At 39.9% G+C, this 21,654-nt stretch overlaps 1 protein-coding gene across 3 annotated transcripts in view; it reads left to right on the forward strand.

Annotated features, from left to right (window-relative positions):
• The window catches only part of SRFBP1 (serum response factor binding protein 1), an 83,146-nt gene that overhangs the window by 28,832 nt on the left and 32,660 nt on the right, over window positions 1-21,654 (forward strand). For all 3 annotated transcript variants that reach the window (XM_055791152.1, XM_027783160.2, XM_013297218.3), the window contains exon 3: window positions 297-369. In XM_055791152.1, the coding sequence (XP_055647127.1) occupies window positions 297-369 (73 nt within the window). The remainder of the gene's footprint in view (window positions 1-296; window positions 370-21,654) is intronic.

Genomic DNA, 21,654 nt, shown 5'->3' on the forward strand with positions numbered 1-21,654 from the left:
AAATGTAATTCCAGTTGAGAGATCAGTGTCTCCTGTACATTGTTGATAGGAATTGTAGTTACTGTTTTCTAATGAAATAACATCTGTCTGTCTTACTGTTCTAGTAAATCCCCTGTTTTTTTCCTCTGTTCAGAACAACAGAAGCATTCAACTGTTTGCTAAAACATTCATTTAACAAGGGAATCTGTTTATGCTCACTCTTGTGATATTTTTATTTTGCTACTTAGTTTTAGCGCACAGGGAAATAAAGTGAACAAAACCCAGATTTTTTTAATGAAGACAGACTTCATTTGCAGGGGTTCAGAAGACTTGAAATTGAAGAACCAAAAACGAGTTGAGAGATTAATTGAAGAAATCCATGCCATGAAGGTAATACCATGTTTAGATATTTAAATATTAGAGGCAATTAATTTTCGTTAGGAAAAAGCTTGGTCTGTTTTCTGGGACTGTACTACTGGAACTTAACTGAAATATTTCTAGAGTCAGCTTGGTCATTAATGTAACATAGCTGGAAAATTATGAATATTTGCATATTTCCATGTTTGTTTGCCACATCAATCAGAGGTGTTATTTGATTCTCAAGATTGCCAGGCTAAACATGAATTTGTTTAGAAATGCATGGTGCTTGAAGTACTGTAACAGTTAAAGTGCAGAAATTAAAGTTCTCTTGCAGCTCAGGAGTATGGAAGGCATTTTGTGTGCCTGACAACACTGTATCCTTATTATCAGTTATCTTAGCTTTAAGTATGATGCTACTTGTATTTTACTTTCAACTTCAAAGTTCTGTAGTAGTTTGAAATTTTAGCTGCAAGGAACTGGTAACACTTGAGTCAGACCTTTTTTCTCTTCAGCCTAGCTGTGTTCCTATGCAGCACAGGAGTCCTGCATAGGCCAAGATAACTTTTCACATGAAATGGGTGGGGGTTTTGTTTTTTCTTCATGGTTATAGTCATTAAATCACCCTTACCGTTCTGTTTGGTTTGGGTGGGTTTTTTGGTTTAACTTTTATTTTTCTTTTTCTTCCCTGATCCTTTGGGGTTTTTAACATTTTTTTGTAGTTTTTCTCCCCTGATCCTTGCGCAGATCTTAGTCTTCAAGAAAGCTGGTAACTGGAAAGCCTTCTTTGACCCATTTATATATGCTTTGTGCCAGATTCACCAGGTGGAATCATAGGGGTGCTCAGAAATCAATAAAGAGGAAAAGAAAATGGGTGGCACTATATTAAAGGGTAAAGCACTGGTCAAGGAACATGACAGTCTTATTGAGGCTTGCTGTCAGTCTTAAACTTGGTCTTGTGACTTTTTTTTTTAATGACATTTATGTGTCTATTGGAGCATGATGAGACTTCTGGAAACGTTTCTCAATTTGTATGAGTAAATATCAAGTGATAAGGTGTGGTGTAGGACTGGAGCTCACAAGCCCATGTTTTACAGGGCTTCCATGAGCACTCCTGAGAGGGTTTTACTGCAAGATCCATTCTGCACGTATCTTCCAGAAGTGTTTGCTTTGTCCACATTGTGCTTTTCTTTCCAGGATTGGCTAGTGTAGACATCTTAAAGGCTATGTGCACTCAGGACTATATTGGCCAAGTACATTCAGGCCGTTTCTTCGGTTGGTGTTAATGAGTGCAGGACTTGTAAGTGTTAACTTTAAGGGTGATTGTCAAGGGAGGACAGATTTGTGATCTGGAGAGCTGAAAGCAAACAAATTTTGCTTTGAAATAGTTTTATTAAAGGGAGGAGTCTTCAAAGTGAGCAGCTGAGAAAGAGGAAAGGCTCTCCCATTTCTCAGGCCGGTAGCTAGTAAATGTGCTCGGTTATCTGAAATTGTGCTGTAAGTGGTCTTTATTGTTAAAAAAAATGCACTCTTGTATTAATTATTTTTCAATAGCAAAAGGATTGGCTTTTAGTGGGTTTTTTACTTTGAAAATTAACAAATAAGACACTTACTATCTCTACAATGTATTTGTTTCATAGACAAAGGAGAAATTCCTGTTTCTTATGAAAAACCTAAAAGGCAGTAGTTGTTTACATATTTTCACCACTTGATTTCTAGAGTAAGACAGCTTTTTAGAGTTGGAATAGAAAATTTTTTCATTCATCATGGAAGAGTAACAAGACAATTTTCACAGAAATTGTTGATATTATTTAAGATAGGGGAAATTTTATGTTGGTATAAGAACACTCCTGTCAGCCTTTTGTCTTAAGTTACTGATCATAGGATTCATAAAGAACTCTTAGCATAACCTGAATGGATATTTGAAAATTTTTAGGAAATAATGGACAGATTAGAAATTGTGAATGAAGCAAACTGGTAAGCAGTCTACGAAGTTCCAACTTAGAGCAGGCTTGTATTATCCAGTCTATTCTAGCAGTTTCCGTGTGTGGATCTCAAACATTTGTCAGAGGAGATGCAAATCCTTTCAAAAGCGATTGACTGTGTGCAGAATATAGGAGTTGATAATTTTCCATGTAACATGCAGAAATAGTACATAAATTTCTATCTTATTTGTTTTATCTAAAAAAAAAGCCTTCTTGCTTACTGAATGTTTAGTCTGGAGGAGTATAGCAAGCTGCAAAGAGAAGTTCAATTGAAAAGACAAAAACCAGTAAAAATAATTATGCTAGCCGTTACTCTGGTTTGGAGGAAAAAGCAGATGTTACAGCAGAGTTTGACAGCATGTGTATTTTCAGATCAAAAAATATCTTGAGATTGCTACTTAAAACTTCTAGAACTTCTTTATTGGTTGGACAAAAGTATGAGGGGCTGCTGTAGACTGAAGAAAATACATCTTTGAAAGAAAAGGCAAATACTACCATTTTTCCTTCATTTTTCCCAGTTGTCAAAGATGGCACACCTTTTTCTAAATAGACATTTTTCTTTTAGTCGGGAACAAACTCGGACTACCTTTCTCCTGCTGCATATCCAGAAAAAAACCCCACCAACCTTCTGGGGACTGCTGGCAGGAATAGTCTTTTGTGAAGGACTTCATATATCCTGATGACCTCAAAAGCCACAAGAGGATTCCCTTTCACAGAGAATTTGTTTCAAGCTCAGGGAAGAGAGACTGAAATTCTGGGACCTTCACACTGTTGTCTGTTTTACTGAAGGTTTTAATGTGATGGCTTAAGTTTCTTTTACTCAGGAAAATAATCTGAGGAGTTGAAATCTTAATAAATGAGAATTCCTTGTCGCCTTAAGAATTACATTTCTGCATTCAGCTGCCTGTAAACCCACAAACCTTTTGTAGTAGTTCATTTACTGGGGGAATCTGTTTCTTGGTCAGCACAGTGCCTTAATATGGCTGCTGCCACTTCATGGAACCTGTTATCTTTCATCCAGACCGTAACAAAAAAAAAAAAAATTAAAAAAAAAATTAACTGATGGTTCATCTGTTTTTAGATTCTGGCTGCCTTCAGCTCAGCAGGACTTGTAAGAGCTGCTGTCCTTCTGAATGAGGCAAATGTGAACTTTGAATTATAAAATCTTACCTTCTCTTTCTAGTGTGGATCGTTACTTATTACGAGTCTGATGTTATAAGGAGGACATAATGCATACAATTATTTGATAACTCTTGTCTTATCACTAACTTTTGGAGATGCTTTTTTCCTGTCTTCAAGTAGACTCTAATTGGACACAGCTGACATAATTTCACTGGAAATATATTTCCTTAGGAGTAGGATGTAATTAGATGCTCACTTTTCAGTAAATTCTGTGTCTGTTTACTTTTTTTTTATATCCTATACATAGTCACACATGCATAGTTCTACATATATTGAAAACTTCGGAACTGGTGCTGGGCTTCTGTTATTTGAATTTGCAAATAGCATATATTGTTGTATTATTGTTGGAATTATGTTTAATTTTTGATTCTATATGTTTTCATTGTTAGAACTGGAGATTAAAAATAACTTAATTGGCAAAAACAATTAATAATTTCTCAAGCACAACAACCAGAAGTAAACATTGTGGGAAGTGAGAACAGTTAAAAATTGCAGCTACGTGGATGCAGGAACTGGATTAATTGTTTGCAGGAGTTCGCAGTGCTATTGGAATAGTACGCTGTTTTCTGAGGCCTTCAGATTTTGTTTTGCCAAAACTGTTTAAAGTATTTATTTAACGATTCATGAAATACGAGAATAAGGAACACTATGATCCTTTCTAGTCCTTCTAATAAGATACTATTTTTTTAAAAATATAAAATTGTGTATACTTACAGGAATTTTTTTATTTGTTCATCAGGGTTGATGATACTTTCAAAATGGATGAATTATCCATTGTTGAGTACTTTTAACCATATTTAGGAAGCTATGATACTACAAAAATTTCTTTACACAAAAGTAACTGTCTAGTGATGTCTTAGCAATGTGTAGCTTATCTTGAATTGTTTCAATTTCTTGACTGAAATTAGGTTTGAATACAACTTTATATGTATGTTTTGCTGTGTATTTAGGAGTAGTGTTTGCCTTTACCTTACAATGAAAACCTTGGTATGATGGCAGGTTTACAGCAATATCGTGTTTAGAGGATGCCTGTTAATGAAGTACAGAAGAAAGGCTGTTTGCAGTGCTTGAAGGGAAATATGTCTTCCAGTTGTTGTGAATGGGCAAAAACATGGGCAGTTGTTTACAACCATTGTTAAATGGCTTGGGAAGACACTTCCTTGGTCCTGAAAATAATCACTGGAGAATTGGATAAGGCAGTACAACGTTCTTGTTTACATACACATAAAACACAGTAATTATCACAGAATAAAGAGTTTAGTACGAGAGATACAGGGGTGAAACAGTGTTTCATTCTAAATTATTTTCTCTTAACTTTATATTTTAGCAAGATATGAACAGGAGTAAAGTATGAACTCCAGTATTATTGTCAAGCTTTTGAAAGCCAAATTGTTACATAAAGGTAGAGCTTCAGTCTGAAGGATGTTTTCACAGTCTTTGGCCTTGGAACAAAAATTGTCTTACTTTCATGAAAGTAACAGTGATATGGATGAGAAAGGGCTTTTGCTTAGGACTGGGTAACTGATAATTTTAGAGTAGGTCAGCCTAAGGAGCTTGATAGATCTTTCTTCTGTCATCTTTTCGCATGGAATTTTTGTCTCTGGAAATGCCCAGCTTTTTCAGAAAGCCTTATCATTTTCTTCTAACAGTAGTGGTGTCTTTTTTGGTTAATGCTTTAATCCTGTAGCCTTGGTTTCAGGTAACATTTCACTGTAGAATTGCTTTGAGTAAGAGTGAGGACTAATTCACTTGGAGTTTTGCTTTTTCTTTCTCCTCGTGTATGTTTCCCACAACAGTCTTCCATATTTTCATTCATAGTAGATAGCAGACTTTCCTATTACTATTACAGAAACTTTAAAGCTTTTTTTGAAAGATTAATGGAAAGCTTTTAAAATCTAGTGTAGTCATCTTAGGAACGGTCCTTGATGCTTCTCATTAAAAGGCAGAGGCAGGGGTGGTCCAACTTGCACAGTGGTGTGGGTCAGATGCCACTTACAGACCATTTCATGGAAGCTAGAAGGAGTAGAACTCAGTCATTTAGCCCTCCTTCAAAGGAGCAGTGCACATCCTTGCCTTGGCACGTGTCTTGACTTGTTATCCATACATGATGCATTTCTCTCCAGTAATGCAGGAAACTTGGTGCTTTGGGTGGTGGATAGATCCATGTGTGCATTGGTTGGATGTACATGTGCAAGAAGTCAGGCACTTTAATGAGACACTGAATTTTGCTGCTTATGTTCTCGATAGCACATTGTACTTTGTCAATGACGTTATGTGGCTCTTCTAGGTAATACATGCATTGTAAGGCAGATAATTTTTATTTTTACGAGGTCTGAATATTCATTCAGATACCTCAGATTCTGTCAGGGCTGAAGTAGAAAGCTCTTCCCAATAAGAAACTGTGCAAAGAGTGCTTAACACAGAAGATAGCATGGATAGACAGTGTGTTCCTAAGCCCAAACACAAAAAGGCAGTCCACCAAAGGTGGAAGCAAGGACATACTACCTGGGAAGAATATAGTGACACTACCTCAATGCACAAATAATGTTAGAAAATAAAAAGCTTAAATGGATTTCCAACTAGTGAGGAATGTGAGGGTCTGCAGGAATCATAGAATCGTAGAATGGTTTGGGTTGAAAGGGACTTTAAAGATCATATAGCTCCAACTCACCTGCCATGGGCAGGGACACCTTCCACTAGACCAGGTTTCTGAAAGCCCCATCCAGCCTGGCCTTGAACACTTCCAGGGATGGGCCATCCACAGCTTCGCTGGGCAGCCTGCTCCAGTGTCCAGCCACCCTCAGAGTAAAGAATTTCTTCCTAATACCTAATCTAAATCAACCCTATTTCAGCTTAAATCCATTACCCCTTGTCCTATCACTTCACGCCCTTGTGAAAAGTCCCTCTCCAGCTTTCTTCTGTAAGTACACTGGGAGCAAAAGTAAAGCTAAAGGAAAATAAGGGTCCACAGTTCAGTGAGAGGCTATGGAAAAGGACAAGATATTCAGGGTGGGGGTTTTTCTCTTGTTTTTTACTGGTTTGTTCTGCTCTTCGGCCTCTCAGTTTCCAGAGCCTACAGGCAGAGTTTGTGGGAGTGAAGTGTTACCCACAGCAGAAAATGATGCCATTAAGGAATGCATAAGTCAATTGGGCCTGTACAAGTCCATGGGACCAGATACCTTATACTTGGGATGCAGAAACAGCTGAATTATATCATGATGAGGCTGCTTTCATTGTTTCTGAAAGGTCACAACTGAAAAAGGTTACTGATGTTTGGAAAAAGGCAAACATCCTATCAACTTCCAGAAGGAGTATCTGAGAAAATGCAGACTGATTAGTCTCAGCTTAAATCTCTGGAAAAGTTGTGGAGCAAGTTTTTCTGGAAGCCGATTTCAGGCACAGGAATTAAGCACAGGAAGATGACTGGGAGTAGCCAGAATGGATTTACCAAGAGTGAATTGTACCTAACTGACCTGATCCCCTTCTGTGATGAGGTAATTGTGCAGACAAGAAGGAACCAGCAGATGCTGTGTACCTTGACTTTTAGAAAAGACTGTGACACTGTTTTATGTAATCTCCTTATAGCCAAAGTAGGGCCAGGAAGACAAGGAAGGGAAAGTTGCCCTTTGTGTGAGAGAGCAGCAGGAATTTATAGAACTCTGCCTTGAGGTGGATAACGAGCCAGTTCAGAGCATAAAGGTCAGCGCTAGCAGCCAAACATAATACCGTATCTACTACACCTACCCTGATCAGAAACAAGTAAAAGAATCACAGCATCATTTAGGTTGGAAAGGGACAATCACTTTCCTAGTCCTGCTGGCCACACTGTTTCTGATACAGAGATGAAGACCCCCTTCCAGATGACTTCATGTACCCCATCCCCTCGGCAAAGAACAACTTCCCTGTGTTACGCAGCTCCTGCCATGCTGGGAATTTGTATCCAGAAAAACACTTGTATTTCTTAATCTGTTCTACTGATTACCTCTAATTTCTGAAGTAATTACATCTTTTGGGTTTACTTTTCTTTGAGATTTGCTGGGTTTGAAAATCTAGCAAAAATACACATTACTAAAATCACTGAGCTTTTAACTGACTTTCAGTATTACCCGCAGAATCCAAAAATGATAGTGTTGTTTTAAAAATAATATTTCAGAAGTTTCAAATTAGGAAAAAAAACCACTTTTTTTTTTAATGTCACCAAGAGAGAACTGTTCTGGGATTCATGAATGTTGGAATGTGGATTCTGAACATAGCTGAGGGACCCCAGAGGTAGATAGTATTGGGGTTTTTTTTAGGTTTGGGCTTGTTCTCAGGTAAATAATAGAATCATAGAAGCATTTAGATGGGAAAAGGCCCTTAATTTCATCAAGTCCAACCATAAACCTAACACTGCCAAATCCTACCATTAAACCATGTCCCAAAGTGCCCCATCTACACATCTTCTCAATACGCCCAGGGATGCTGACCCAACCTCTTCCCTGGGCAGCCTGTTCCAATGCCTGACAACTCTTTTGTTGAATAAATTTTCCCCAATATCCAAGTTAAACCTCCCCTGGCACAACTTGAGGCCATTGCCTCTCATGCTGTCGTTTGCTACTTTGGAGAAGAGACCGACCCCACCTGCCTACAGCCTCCTGTCAGGCAGCTGTAGGGAGCGATAAGGTCTCCCCTGAGTCTCCTCCTGTCCAGGCTAAACACCCCCAGTCCCCTCAGCTGCTCCTTATCAGACCTGGGCCCCAGCCCCTTCCCCAGCCCCGCTGCCCGTCTCTGGACACGCTGCAGCCCCTCAATGTCCCTCTTGCAGTGAGGGGCCCAGACCTGAACACAGGGTTTGAGGGGCGGCCTCAGCAGTGCCCAGTGCAGGGGGACGGTCACTGCCCTGGTCCTGCTGGCCACACTGTTTCTGATACAGAGATGAAGACCCCCTTCCAGATGACTTCACGCACCCCATCCCCTCGACAGAGCACAACTTCCCCGTGTTACGCAGCTCCCGCCATGCCGCCCAGGGCAGTGCGCACGTGTCCCGTGCTGTGGGCTGGAGCACCGTGGCAGCCTGCCCTGTCAGGGAGCCGTGTACCAGCAAGGCCCAGCCTTGGGTAGTGTCCAGCCTCCCCGTGCTCCCCAGCAGCACCCACAGCGCTGGCGCTCTGCCATGGGTGCCCTGCCTGCCTCCTCGTGCCCTTGCCTCCCACCCCCTCCCAGGCCACCCCGCGCTCCATCTGGCCCAGCTCTGGGGACCTGCCCCAGCCCCTCAGACGGGGCGAAGGAAGCCCCTGCACCACCTCGGCGGGGCAGAAAGACCTGCTCACACCTCCACCCACCCCACCCCAAGGAGGTGGAGGTGGAGGACGTGGCTCCCAGTCTACAGGCCAGCACCAAAGGTGCCGACGCTGCAGACGGTGACGCGGGTGGGAGAAAAGGGAGGTGGGAGGATGGCCCTGCGCTTCTGTGCGCCTGGGCAGCCACTTCCCACATCGTGTGCAAGGAGGCTTTAGGGCAACAAAATGCAGGGCAAGAGAGGAAGGGGGGAAACCCAAACCGGAAAGGGGCAGAGGCAGAATGGCTTCCCCAGGCAGTCTCCCGTCCCGTTACAGAGAGGGCCCAGCCCGCTTTGCTTTCCAGACTGGGCCCGTTAATGCGTGGCTGCACATGCTGTCCCCTGCCTGTGCTGGTGCCAGCGCTGGCCAAAGCCCCCTCGCCTGGCGCCGCTTGCTCCACCACCAGCTTTCCCCCATGGCCACGCGCACCCTGCCCAGGGCGTAGGCGGGACCTTCTCCAGACCACTGAAAGAGGCCTGGTGTCCACAGCCTCTTGCAGAAGAACAGCACCACCAGCTGCTGCAGCAGTGTAAACCACAGGTGTCGAGCAGTCCAGGAGGTTTTTGGAGAGGGCTGATGAGAACTCTCTAACACAGGTGATGGAGGAGCCACTCAAAGAAGATGCTCCCCTGGACCTGATAGATACAAGGAGGGAAGAACTGGTCGGCAAGAGGAAGGTCAGGGGCAGCACTGACCAACTCAACCGTAGAAGGGAGGTGTGCGAGGTGGAAACAGAGACAGGTGGCCGGAAAGGAATATAGAGACGCTGTCCAGGTGTCCACCTGTAGTTGAACATGGCGAGGGACATGAAGGGCAAACACAAAGGACTTCTGCAGGAAACAGCAGCAGCCAAAGGAAGACTAGGCAAAACGTGGGCCCACTGTTAAGCAGACGTGAGATTTCTGATAAAGGACATTAAAAAGGCCAAGGTAGGCCATGATTCTCGATTGCAGTCTTTAGTGGCAAGAGTAGCCTTCAGCAGTCCTGGGTCCCTGAAACTAGTGGGGAAGTGCAGACCAAGGGAGATTTACGGTTGGTGGAGGAGGATCAGGTTAGGGAACATTTAAACAAAGCAGACATACACGAGTCCATGGGACCTGCTGGAGCGTGCCCGTAAGAGGAGGCTGGCCCTTGTTGCCAGTGTTGGTCACTTTTGAGATGTCCTGGTGGGACCAACTTGGGGTGTGCGGGCAGAAGGCTCTTGACAGCTGGGAAGAAGCCAGTGTCACTCCTGTCTTCAGGAAAGGCAGAGTGGAAAGTGAGGGGTACTGCAGGCAAGGCAGCATCTCCTCAGTTGCTGAGGTGATGGACAGAGCAAGTAACACTGGAACCCATTCACAAAACCTAAAGGACAAGCAGCTGATTGGGCATAGTCAGCATAGATTTGCAGTGGGCAAATGACATTTGGCGGACTCGTAGCCTTCTACGGTGAGGTGAGTAGTGTGGTGGGTGAGATGCACAGTGGTTGTTTCTCTGTAGTTCAGTAAAGCTTTTGACACTGTATCCGGTAACATCCTCACAGACAAACTGAGGGGGCAGGGACTGGTTAAAGGGACAGTGAGGTGGGTCAAAGACCGGCTGGACTGCTGAGCAAAAAGGGTTTTGGTAACAGCACGACTGTGTACCTAACTGGAGGCCAGTAACTGGTGGTATAGTGCAGAGTTCAGTGCTGAGGTCTGTAGTATTTAACATCTTCACTGACAATAGGACAGAGCGTGTGCTCGTGAAGTTTGCAGAAGGTGAAGAATTGGGAAGAGTACACCAGAAGGTTGCTGCCATTCAGAGGGGCACGGTCAGGCTGGGGAAAGGGCAGAGAGGAAATCTCTTGAAGTTTAGCAGAAGAAAATGTCAAGCCCTGCCGCTGGGTAGCAGTAAACTCTTGCAGCCATCTATGCTGGTGACTGACAGTCTGGAAAGCAACTTCGCGTGAAGGGACCTTGGTGTCCTGGTGGACACGAGCTGACCGTGCGCAAGCAAAGCAGTCTTATGAGAAGGAAGGCCATCAGTCTCCTGGGTTACATGAGGAAAGGCATTGCTAGTAGGCTGAGGGTGGTGATCCTTCCGCTCTGCTTGGAACTGGTAAGACACATCTGAGGTGCTCGGTCCAGCTCTGGTCTCCTGAGTGCAGGAAAGACATGGACATCCTGGATCAAGTCAGATGAAGGGTCATGAAGATGACTCTGGGACTACAGCATCTAGGAGCAGGTGAGAGAGCATCAAGGAGCGTGTGAGAGAGCTGGGACTGTTGAGCCTTGAGAAGGCTCAGGGGGATCTTACCTGTGTGTAAAAAATACCTGATGGAAGTAGTTGTGCCCACTGACAGGACGAGAGGCAGTGGGCACAGACTGAAATTGAAGAAAGTCTGTTCAAACTTACAAGATCAGTTTTTCACTGTAAGAGTGATTAATCACTAGAACAGATTGATCAGAGAATTTCTGAAGTCTGCATTCTTGGAAATACTCAAAACTTGTCTGGATGTAGCACCGAGGAATCTTTTAGTGGAGTTGCTTGATCAGGTGTAGTTGGACTAGAGATAGAAACTGTAGTGGGAGTAGTACTCCAGACCTTCCTTTGCAAACTCTACAACTCTTGGAATCTGTGGAGAGAGATGAAGTAAAAAACTGGGCAATGTGTGGGTGAAAATCTTTCAGGTCTGTCAGGTTCAAAGGTTTATGATCAGTGGTAGAACATCCACGTGGTTGCTGGTGACTAGTGATGTCCGTTTAGGGGTCTGTGCTAGCAAAAGTACTGTTTGCTGTGTTAGTAGTACCATAAACTATATGGGTTGCATTCGCTGCAGGTTTGTGGATGATACCAAGTAGGGGGACATGGATGATATCCCTGAGGGCAGGGCTGCTATTCCGAGGGATCTGTACAGAGTAGAAAAAAAAGCTGAGAGGAACTGCATGTAGTTCAAGGGAAGCAAATGCAGTTTTGTGTCTGGGATGGAGTAGCTTCATGCAGCAGTCCAGGCTGGAGACTAGTTGCATAGAAACCAGCTTTGTGGAAAAGGATCTGGGTGTCCTGATGGACAGGAAGTTGAACACAAGACAAAAGTGTGCCCCTGTGGAGGGGAACTCCAGCTGCGTTCTGGGCTAAATTAATGTATCTGGCAGGTCCAGGGCAGTGGTTCTTCCCCTTTATTTGGTTGTGGTGGGACTGCAGCTGGAGTGCTGTGTCCAGTTCTGAGCTTTCTAGTAAAGGAAAGACATGGACATACTGGAAAAAGTCCATCAGAGGGCCACCAAGCTGGTCAGGGGCTGGATCACGTAATATATAAGGTAGGAGAGCTGTGTTTATTCATGCTTAATGAGAAAAGGCTAAAGGCAAACTATATTACTGGCTGTAGCTACCTAGGGTGGCCTGGGAAGATGGAGCCATTCTTTCTTCAGAGATGTCCAGAGGAAAGGTGGTGGGCATAAGTTACATCCTGGAGAATTCTGACTTGCTGTGTCAGGAGGAAGGATGGAATTCACCAATGGGGTTATAAAATGCTAACACAGATAGCGAAGAGAGGGTATAGGATTTCAGCCTTTGGAGAGTCAAAATTCAAGGGCCCTGAACAACCTTCTCTGTCTAGAGCTTCTTTGGGCAGGTTGCACTAGATCTGGAAGTCTCTTCCAGCTTACATAAGTCAATGTTTACACAATTGTAAGTAGGAGGAATTTTCAAGTTAGGAACTTGAAAAACTGTAGATGTACAATAAAATTATTTTAGCTTTAGTTAGGAGTAAACACCATCTTATTTGGTGCGTTATTTTTCTACTCTGAGAAATAGCTTTGGGAATAAATCAACAGAGTTGCATGCCTAGGTTTTGATACACATGAATAACTGTGTATGAACTATGCTATACTGTAGTTTTACCTTCCAAAGAGTGTGTGGAAGAGCATCATAAACAGTACTGAATATAGGCAGCTAGATCAAGTGCTTGAGAATATACTGTGTGGAGCAATACCATACCTCCACTTGTCTAGACATTGGAATTTAATGGTGTTTCATTTTATAAACTTAGGGATATTCTGTGCTGTGCTAGTTTGTATTGTTAAACTGGTACTACAAGTAAACAGACAAAACCTGTACACTTCCCGTACAAAAATGGCAGAGAAATTTATATGACAATCAATGTCTCATGACTGGAGGCAGGGAAGATAGTATTATGTATTTCTGTATTTAATTAGTTGCAGTATAGTGTTTTATTGTCCTTTCCATATGAATATTAACAAATCTTGGGCATTGGATTAGAAGGGGAAAAGGGTTGGTTGCTGTAACTTCAAGGTCAGGATTTTGCCTCTTTCACTTTTACAGTATGCTGTCTCTCCAGCTTGTCTATCAAAACCATCATGATAGGTGGTCAGATGTGCTCACTGATACCTTTTGCTTATTTCTAATCATGTAGTTCCATGGAATTACTCTTCTGTAATATCCTTGTAGGAGATAATTCCTCAGCAATTAATGAGCATTTTGTTCAGAAGAATTACGATCTTCCGATACTGAACAAATTCTTACTTAAAAAACCTAACCTCATTCTATTTCTGAATAAAAACACTATATTAACATTGAAATAACGAGCAAAGATGATGTAACGCTTCCAGAGGGAAGTACAAGAGTCTGAACAAATATAAACTATTCCTGGAGCCGATGCTGTGTGTATGTAGTTGTTCTCTAGTCAAAACAGCAAATATGTTGCTTTGGAATTTATTTCATGAAAATTTGGTTTATTCCTGTCAATCATTATGTGTGTGGACTTATCCATAGAAGTGAATGATGACACCTTTTTTTATGAAAACACAAATGTTTTGTTCTTCATAGCTGAGATGGAGTAAAAGTATACAGAAGTGATGAACTGAATGACTGTTGGGATGCCTTTCTCAGAGTTTATAAGGCTTGGCTTTTGATATTCTTGACTAATAAGGATGAGGGGGGAGTGCCTTGTCAAGAGGCTACATAACCATGTCTCCCCTCTATACCCACTTTCCTTGAATATTCCTACCTACCATCTTTTTCTGACACTCTTCTTAAAATGGTGAGAAGGCAGGTTGGTATGCTCTGACTGAGTTCTGTTCTGTTATTAATTTTCATAGCATTATATTTTATATTCACTGATACCTCACTTCTATTCATGTTTATGCTACAGTGAGAACCCCCATACTTAATATAACTGTGTTTTCCCAAGTCAGTCTCCTGTTTGCTGCTCTTGCTAGGTGAAAACAGGGCAACCTTAACAATCCTAGTGTGAGAAAGCTGTAGACTATGATAGATATTTTTTTCTAGCATAAAAGAATACTTCGAATCTTAAGGAAAACTGAGAGAAAAATAGTGTGCGGGGCGAATGTTGCACTGTACAATTTTAATTTGAAATGAGAAAACAACTGACAGCCATTTATACTGTTCTATTTCATTATGATAACAAAAGTAAGGCTTTTATTTTTTTTACCACCAAATACTCTTTTGGATTGCATAAAAAAGGATGGGATGCATTTCTTAAATATAAAAGTCAATAAAAATATCACCAGCTTCATTTTCAAGACTTCATCATTGACAAGATATTTAAATACAAGCAGTTATATGCTTTTTTTGTCATGCACTAGATTCTTTGCTACAAAGTGAAAAACAGATCACAAAGGCAACTTTTTGTTGCATTTGAGTCAACCTAAGGAAAATATTAAAAGTAGGTTCTGAGTGAAGGTTGTCAACTCTTAAAAATATGGCTTGCAGATGAAGCTTTTTCCTCTTGAGTCTTGCATAAGGGTTATACTATCTTGGTTTTTTGTAAGGATGCAAAATAAGTTATTTTCACTTTTTAAAAAATATGGCTTGCAGATGAGACTCCATCTCCTTTCAGAATTCTGCATAAGTATTTTTATTGTTTATTTTAATAAAGAGGCAACCTTTGCAGTAGTCAAAAAACAAATTAATGCAACCCATATGCCTTAATTTATTTGAAAATTGACCAGTGACAGCAAACCGAAACACTTATTGTTATTACTATTCAAAATAACAACAGAAGTGTCAGCATGTTTCTGGGCTCATTTTGAAAATATTTATGTATATTCCAAACAGTTTTGGGTTTTTTTGTTGTTGATTTCTTATATCATCCCAACATGTATTTCACTTCAGTGCACCAACTTGGGCCTCTTTGTAAAACTTCTCCATAATTCATGTAAACCTGAGATATAAAAGAACGTTTCTCTAAGCACTGCATACCTTTTCTTTACATTTTGACCATCCCACGCCAAATTGTACTAATACTTGCCAGAGAAGATGGTCCTTGTGAGATCTCTGAGGCAGTTCTAATTAATTTCTTCCTGTATACTAGCTGATCTTTGTACTTAATTTATTCTGGAGAAGCTAGGGAAAGTATCTCCAGAAAACAGTGAATCTGCTTAGTATGGAGGATCAGTGTTAAAATGTCTCAATATCCTTGAACAACGTTTGTCTTTGGGACATTTTAATCTGAAGAAGTTTCCCACAGAAATTTGGTCTTTTGTTCTTCACAAAAGAAATTATTTTTGAATATTGTAAGAAAGGTTTCATTCTTAATTCTAGTTGGAAGGGAGAAAAAAAGAAACAGGAGACCTACTGTGAATATCTTTATAGTCACTTGGAAACTAATTAATTCAGAATGGTGACTGCAGCTGCTATGATTCCTTATTCCAATTGATGGTTTTGTGTGTAAAGTCTTATTTGCCCCATGGTTGCCTCCTGCTTACAAAAAAAATCTTTTCTGGGAATGTAATACCAATGTAAATATGACTTCAGTGCTGGACAGACTCATTGGCACTTTTATTAAAGAATGGATTTTGTGAACACATGGATGAATAGGATGAGGCAGAATAATTGTACTTTTAGGAGATGAAAGTCATGCCTTGCAAATCAGTGGGAGTTCTTTGAAGGAATAAATACATACAGACAATGTTGCTGATTGAATCTGTGTAGTGTGCCAAATTTCTAAAAAGCCATTGTCCAGCTTTCACCAAACTCTGGTGTTTTTTCATGATGTTTTGTTTTTTAAAGCTGTTCGTGGATATGAGTTTTCTTCTTTTAGTCACAGAGTTAAATATAATAAGTGGAAGAGAGGAATAAATGGTTAGCTTTCATAGTGTTGGAAAGCTAACAGTAAAGTTCTGTGGAGATCAGTGCTGGAAATTACTCAGAAAAACAGAATGGATGACAGAGCTTGATAATCCAAAATTTCAGGATAGTGAAGATACTAAGACACTGCAGAGCAATATTACAAAACTAACTGGGCAATAAAATGACTAAACAAATTCAGTGGTGATAAATGCAAAGTGATTCATGTGGCGGTGGTGAGAATTACATGTCAAATGGTTCATTTTCACTGGACTGAAACTGACTTTTCGGTGAGGAGGTTAGTATTGAACCCATAGGTAGTTTTGTGAAAATGCTGTATTGATGTTTGGCATCTTGAGGCAGAAGACAGTCTGTTCCTATTTAAATGAATTGTTTTACCATATACTGCGTAAGTCATCTTAGTCTATTAAAAAAAAAATAATCTAGTAAAAACATAAAGAAGAGCAAAGGCAAACTATTGATGTTGGAGGTTTACAGAATTCATGTATTTGTCCTGGATGGTTCTTTTGCACTCCATATACCAATATCTTGCCCAGGAGCTTTTAGCAGCCACTTTGAAAATCTGTAGGTACTGAAAAAAAATGGTGTTTTTCATGTTTTGTTGCCAGATCTCTTCTTTCCATCTTTACCCCTCACCTTGGGCAAATGAAGTAGCAGGTTTGTCTTGCTCAAGTTTCAAGATCTCTAGGAAAGGGCAAAAAGTAATTTTTCTTCTTCCGCATGGTGCTTTTAAGAAAAGACTAGATCCTGGAGATGTACTGGGAAGGGGAATGGAAAAAGGAAATTATTTCTTTCCCCATTGTGTCTAAACTTTGAACTCTTTTCCTCTATGCCCTCTGGAAACAGGCAAAGGGGCCCCGTATATTATATGACTGTGTGTATTCGTACTCTTCTACATCTTTCTGCATCTTTTCAGGTTCTTCTGTTTTTCTTAGTCAATTCTGTTTCCATATCTATTTCAAACCAGAATCTAGCAAGTGGGGATCATTAGCTGGATTGCAGTCATTTGTCAGTTGCTGTCTTCATTGGGAACGTTGTGAGAATATAGCACATAACTTTTCCTGGCTGCTTTGGTGGCAGTCTTGCTGGCTTAAGCTCCTGCTGGGAGAAAGGAGACTAAACCGAGTAAGAGACAGCTTTCTGCTGGTTGTGCATAGCGTCCCCTTCTGGCAGGTAACACTGTTTTTCTTTAATTTTTACAAAAACAGTTCATCTGGCAACCAGCAATACTGGCAACAGTTGTGAATACCGGGGATAGTAATTCAAAACCGAAGATAGTTCCAGCCAACACAGGACTGCTTGGAAATATGTTAACCCTGAAATTGCATGTGGTTGTTATTTTAATATTAGAAAAGCAGCGTGGAACAAATTGCCAGTACAGAGTGAAATTACAGATTGTACCAGTGCAAATGAATATTGACATTCAGAACTAAAAGATGTTTGAAGAAAAAAATAATATTCAAATAAAGATAATTTTGGCATCATCATGCTCGCTGTACTGAATAATCCAGTGAGCTCGTTTTTTCCTTTTTTGTAACTTTTCTTTTGAATGTTTGTAAATGTAGTTTACCTTCATAATACCTTCTACTTCTGAAATTGTCACAAGATTACAGACTTGCTAACACTTCTTTTTTGTATCCTGTGGTGAAAATGGTTGCTTGCTCCTTGAAAGTGGCTACTGAATCAGATGGGAACCTCCAAAATTAAACAATTCATTTAATCTGATTGACTAAGTAAAATGCCAAGTTCACAGTGTTCGTCTCAGTGGACTGATGTAATTGCTGGCATTTGACTTGCATACCTCTTGAAATATTAAATTAGTTTATAAACGTGGCAGAAAAGAGCAGCCTATACTTGCCAAATAAAGTTTGGGTATTTTACAACAGCTTAAACAAACTAGCCATGTTAAGTTTTCTTTTGGGGAGTTGTTTTTGCATTTTGTTTTGTTACCAAACTGTATGAATTAGTAGTCTTTGCCTCAGCTGCATGCTCTGCTTTTGAGAGAGCTTGTACAGCATATCAGAATAAGGATATTTAGCTAGATGAAGGTGGTAACCATTTGGGCAAAATTACGTTTATAGAAATATTGTGTACTTTTGATTGACTATTTTAATAACTTTAACTTCCCAGAGAACAATAAAAAACTGAAAACTATAAAATTTTGTAGTGTAAAACTTAGTAGATGAAAACTCACAGGTTGACATTGAATTTCACTTGGATCTAAACTGAGACAGCAATACTGTAGACATTTAGTAATGTTTAAAATCAGTGCCAGCAAAAACCTGACACCAGTGTAGTTTACAAAAAGTACAATTGCTAGACAAGTTCCACTTGAAATACATTCTTGCGTTCCCAATGATTAACTGTAATTTTGGAGTGCTCTTTTTTTTAACAGGTTAGCAATAGTTAGTTCCCATCAAAATCTATATTTTCATCCAAAGTGAGATCTATATTTTCATCTAAAGCCATATATTCATCTAAAGTGAGATAGTTCTACAGGTTTCAATTTTTTGGGAAGTTCTGTTCTAATAATTTCCTCTAGTTACTTATTTAATTTTGATTTTTTGAAATGAGAACTAAGTTGTACTATTTTTTCTTAATCTGTTCAGTAGAATTGCTGCCCAAGTTGTTATTAATCCAACAAGGCTGAAAATTAATTATTTTAAGGAAGATTATCTTTTATTTTGAGAAATCATACATTAAATTAATAGACAAGTTAAAACCACTTTAAATTCTATAAAGCTTTTGAAAGAATAAGGCAGTCGATGAAACACGCAAAGTCATTAAAAAATCCATGATTTTTTTAGTGTATACTTTAGGAAAATTAGCAACTGTAGAACCATTTCTTTTTATGCTTTCCTTCCTCTTTGTAATAGAGAATCTAGATATTTGATAAGTGAAAAATACTGTAATTATGGTAGGACATAATAATAATAATCTTCAACCCTAACAATACAGGGGAATGTATTTAAATTATAATTCACTTAATTTGTCTGCAATTAGAGAGAAAATGTCTTCATTTCTACTGGATAAAACCTCTGGTTTCAGTATGTGATGATACAGAAGCAAGTCATCCAGTCAGGTTGCTGGGAAAAGCTTTGTTGGTTGGACTGGTGGAACAAAAAAAGATCTGTGGAATCTTTTTTTGTTGTGGTTTTGCTTTCCTGTAGTTGTCTGTTCCTTATAACACAGGTATTTACACAGTATATTACATTATACTAGATGAAAAAGATTGGGAACCCATCTTCCCAAACACATTCACCCTACAGTCGTTAATTATTGTCTTTTATGGTCTCTGTTAACACTTAGTAGAGTACTGTGTATTTTTATAAGCTTTACATGTTTGCATGGCTTAGCTTTTGTGCCCATCTGTAATTTTAAAAGTAAGGATTTATTCCAGTGAGGTGCTGCCAGTGCCTTGTCTTTCCTTACCTAAGCATTTTATAAATGTTTCTATGTCTGTTTCGAGTATTACAAATAAATGCTTTAAATTGAATTTTATTTAAATCTAGCATGAACTGAGTGTGGTTTGGGAGGCATAGCAAGGCCATTATGTGTGTAGGGGGGGGATCCTGTAAACTGGGGGAGCTGAGGTGCTGAAGTTTCCCAGCACATCCTTTGCCCTGACCCCCAAGTGTGATTCAGCCAAGAACCCCAAGAACGAACCCCCATTTCAGCTACATGGGCCAGTGGGTGAGCTGACAGAGGATTGGTGGGTGCAGCTTTTTTCCAAATTACTGTTGAGGAAGAAAAATAAGTCAGAAAAGCTTCTAGCATGGAGGTATCTAGATACCTGACTCATGAAGGGCCGTAATATTCTGAGCAAGTGACTTGTGACAGGGATGGCCCTAACAGCACCATCAGAGACTCCCTGTGAATCAGTCTGTGTGAATCTGATTCTCACCTGTGAGTTGAAAACCTCAGTCCTCCTCAGCAGTAATTTGAAACCCTTGCTAACTGTGGTATACACATCCGCGTTAGGTATATTGTCTGCCATGTGCTGCAGCAGGAGGCAATGGCATGGGGTTTCAGTATTGAAGTGCTGAATTGAATTTCTGTTGAAAAATACCTGGGTTTTGCTTGCCATACTTTCAGATTGTGCTGTATTTTTAGTAGAAATATATGGGTGCGAAGACTGGAGATTTCTAGGGGCGGCTAGCAACAGAATTTTTAGTAACGAAGTAGTGCTAGTATATCCATTTAAAGTAATGTATGAGCTTGTGGTTTTGTTAATTAGAAATGAAACAATTTAATGATTATCCAACCAATTTATTAGCACTAAGTAAAATAAATGGTGCAGTTGCATCATTCGGGTGTTCTCATGTTATTTGGTCAGAGGTGATAAACAGGGTTTACTTGTCACTGTCAACAAAGCAGGAAATCATTAAAGCAAAACTCTGAGTCTTTAGGTGTCAAAAGCTTTACTGCAGAAGGTGCAGTCACAAACAAGTAATAAATACAGTGTTCTGAGTTTACCTAACATCAGGTTACAGTTAGAGAAATTTGAGACAAAGCAGTAGACTTCTCTGGAAGGATTTTACGTAATTTAAAGGTGATGGATAAAGATGAGAGTGACCTGGATTGCCTGGATTCCATTGAGGAAAAAAGTAAAGCCAAATGGAAGATTAAATTTCCAGGAGTAAGGAAGACTAGAAGTTTTTTGTGTAGAATGAGAGTTCTCTTCTTTGTATTACCAAGATAAATACTGTATACCATTTTATTCCTATTTTAAAAAGTTATAATTAAAAAATGAGAGCAAATGCAGAAAAGACTTACAGAGGTTGCATACGGACGAATGTTTATTCTGTGGTGCAGGAAGGTCAGGACTTTACTCAAAAGAGGGCTTGAGAGGTGACTTGGTAATAGTGCGTAAGTACTGGTAGGAAGGCAGCCAGCTATTCAAATGTGCTTAATTCTGTCTGTTGGTTAAATTACATAGTGATTTTATAATAAAGCAGATATCTCAGTGTAGTGCTGATCTGTTCAATAGACTTTATTAATAAGCTTAAGACATGCTTAACTAGACAATATCAGATTTTTACTTACTAGCTTAAATTTTCTGTCCTACTGTTCTGTTTATTGATTTTATCCAAATGCCCCTCCTGGCAATACTATTCATCCTGGTTTCACATCTGCTCAAATACGGGCTTGGGAGAATATGGCCTGCGGGGTGGATTTATTTTTTACATAGGCAAAGTGCCATTTAGTTTGTTACTGGTGGTCCACTAATGAGACTTATATCTGTAGAAATTCTTGTGTGTGTGTGTTTAGATATATTTGGGTCACAGTTACTGACAAAGGATTTGGATTTGTAAACTGTCAAGGGAAAAAAGTGTCATTTTTTTCTTCATAATCAGTTTGGTGTGACCAGTTAGAGCACTGCATTTCTTGAAAACAGGCCTTTGTAGCTGAAACAAACTTGTAGTGTTATCATGGATTTAGTTTCTTTTTGAAAAGCATATGAACTTCCAGGTAAACCATGGCTGCTTTATTTCACTGCTTTGAAGATATACCTTTTTTTTGTACTTTCACAATGGTAATATTTACACTAAAAGTCGAAGACTACTTTTGGTCTGAATGACTAAAATACTGAACTTTTATAGACTTAGGGGAACAAATTGGTTATGACAGGAAGCCATGCAGTAATTAAGTTATAGGGGGAAAAAAAACAAGTTATGTTCTGAAATGAGGTTTGGGGTTTTTTTCTCTATCCTTTTCTCCTTACTGAGGAACCTGGAAAA

The sequence above is a fragment of the Falco peregrinus genome, chromosome Z (assembly GCF_023634155.1).
Source record: "Falco peregrinus isolate bFalPer1 chromosome Z, bFalPer1.pri, whole genome shotgun sequence".
Classification (NCBI taxonomy): domain Eukaryota; kingdom Metazoa; phylum Chordata; class Aves; order Falconiformes; family Falconidae; genus Falco; species Falco peregrinus.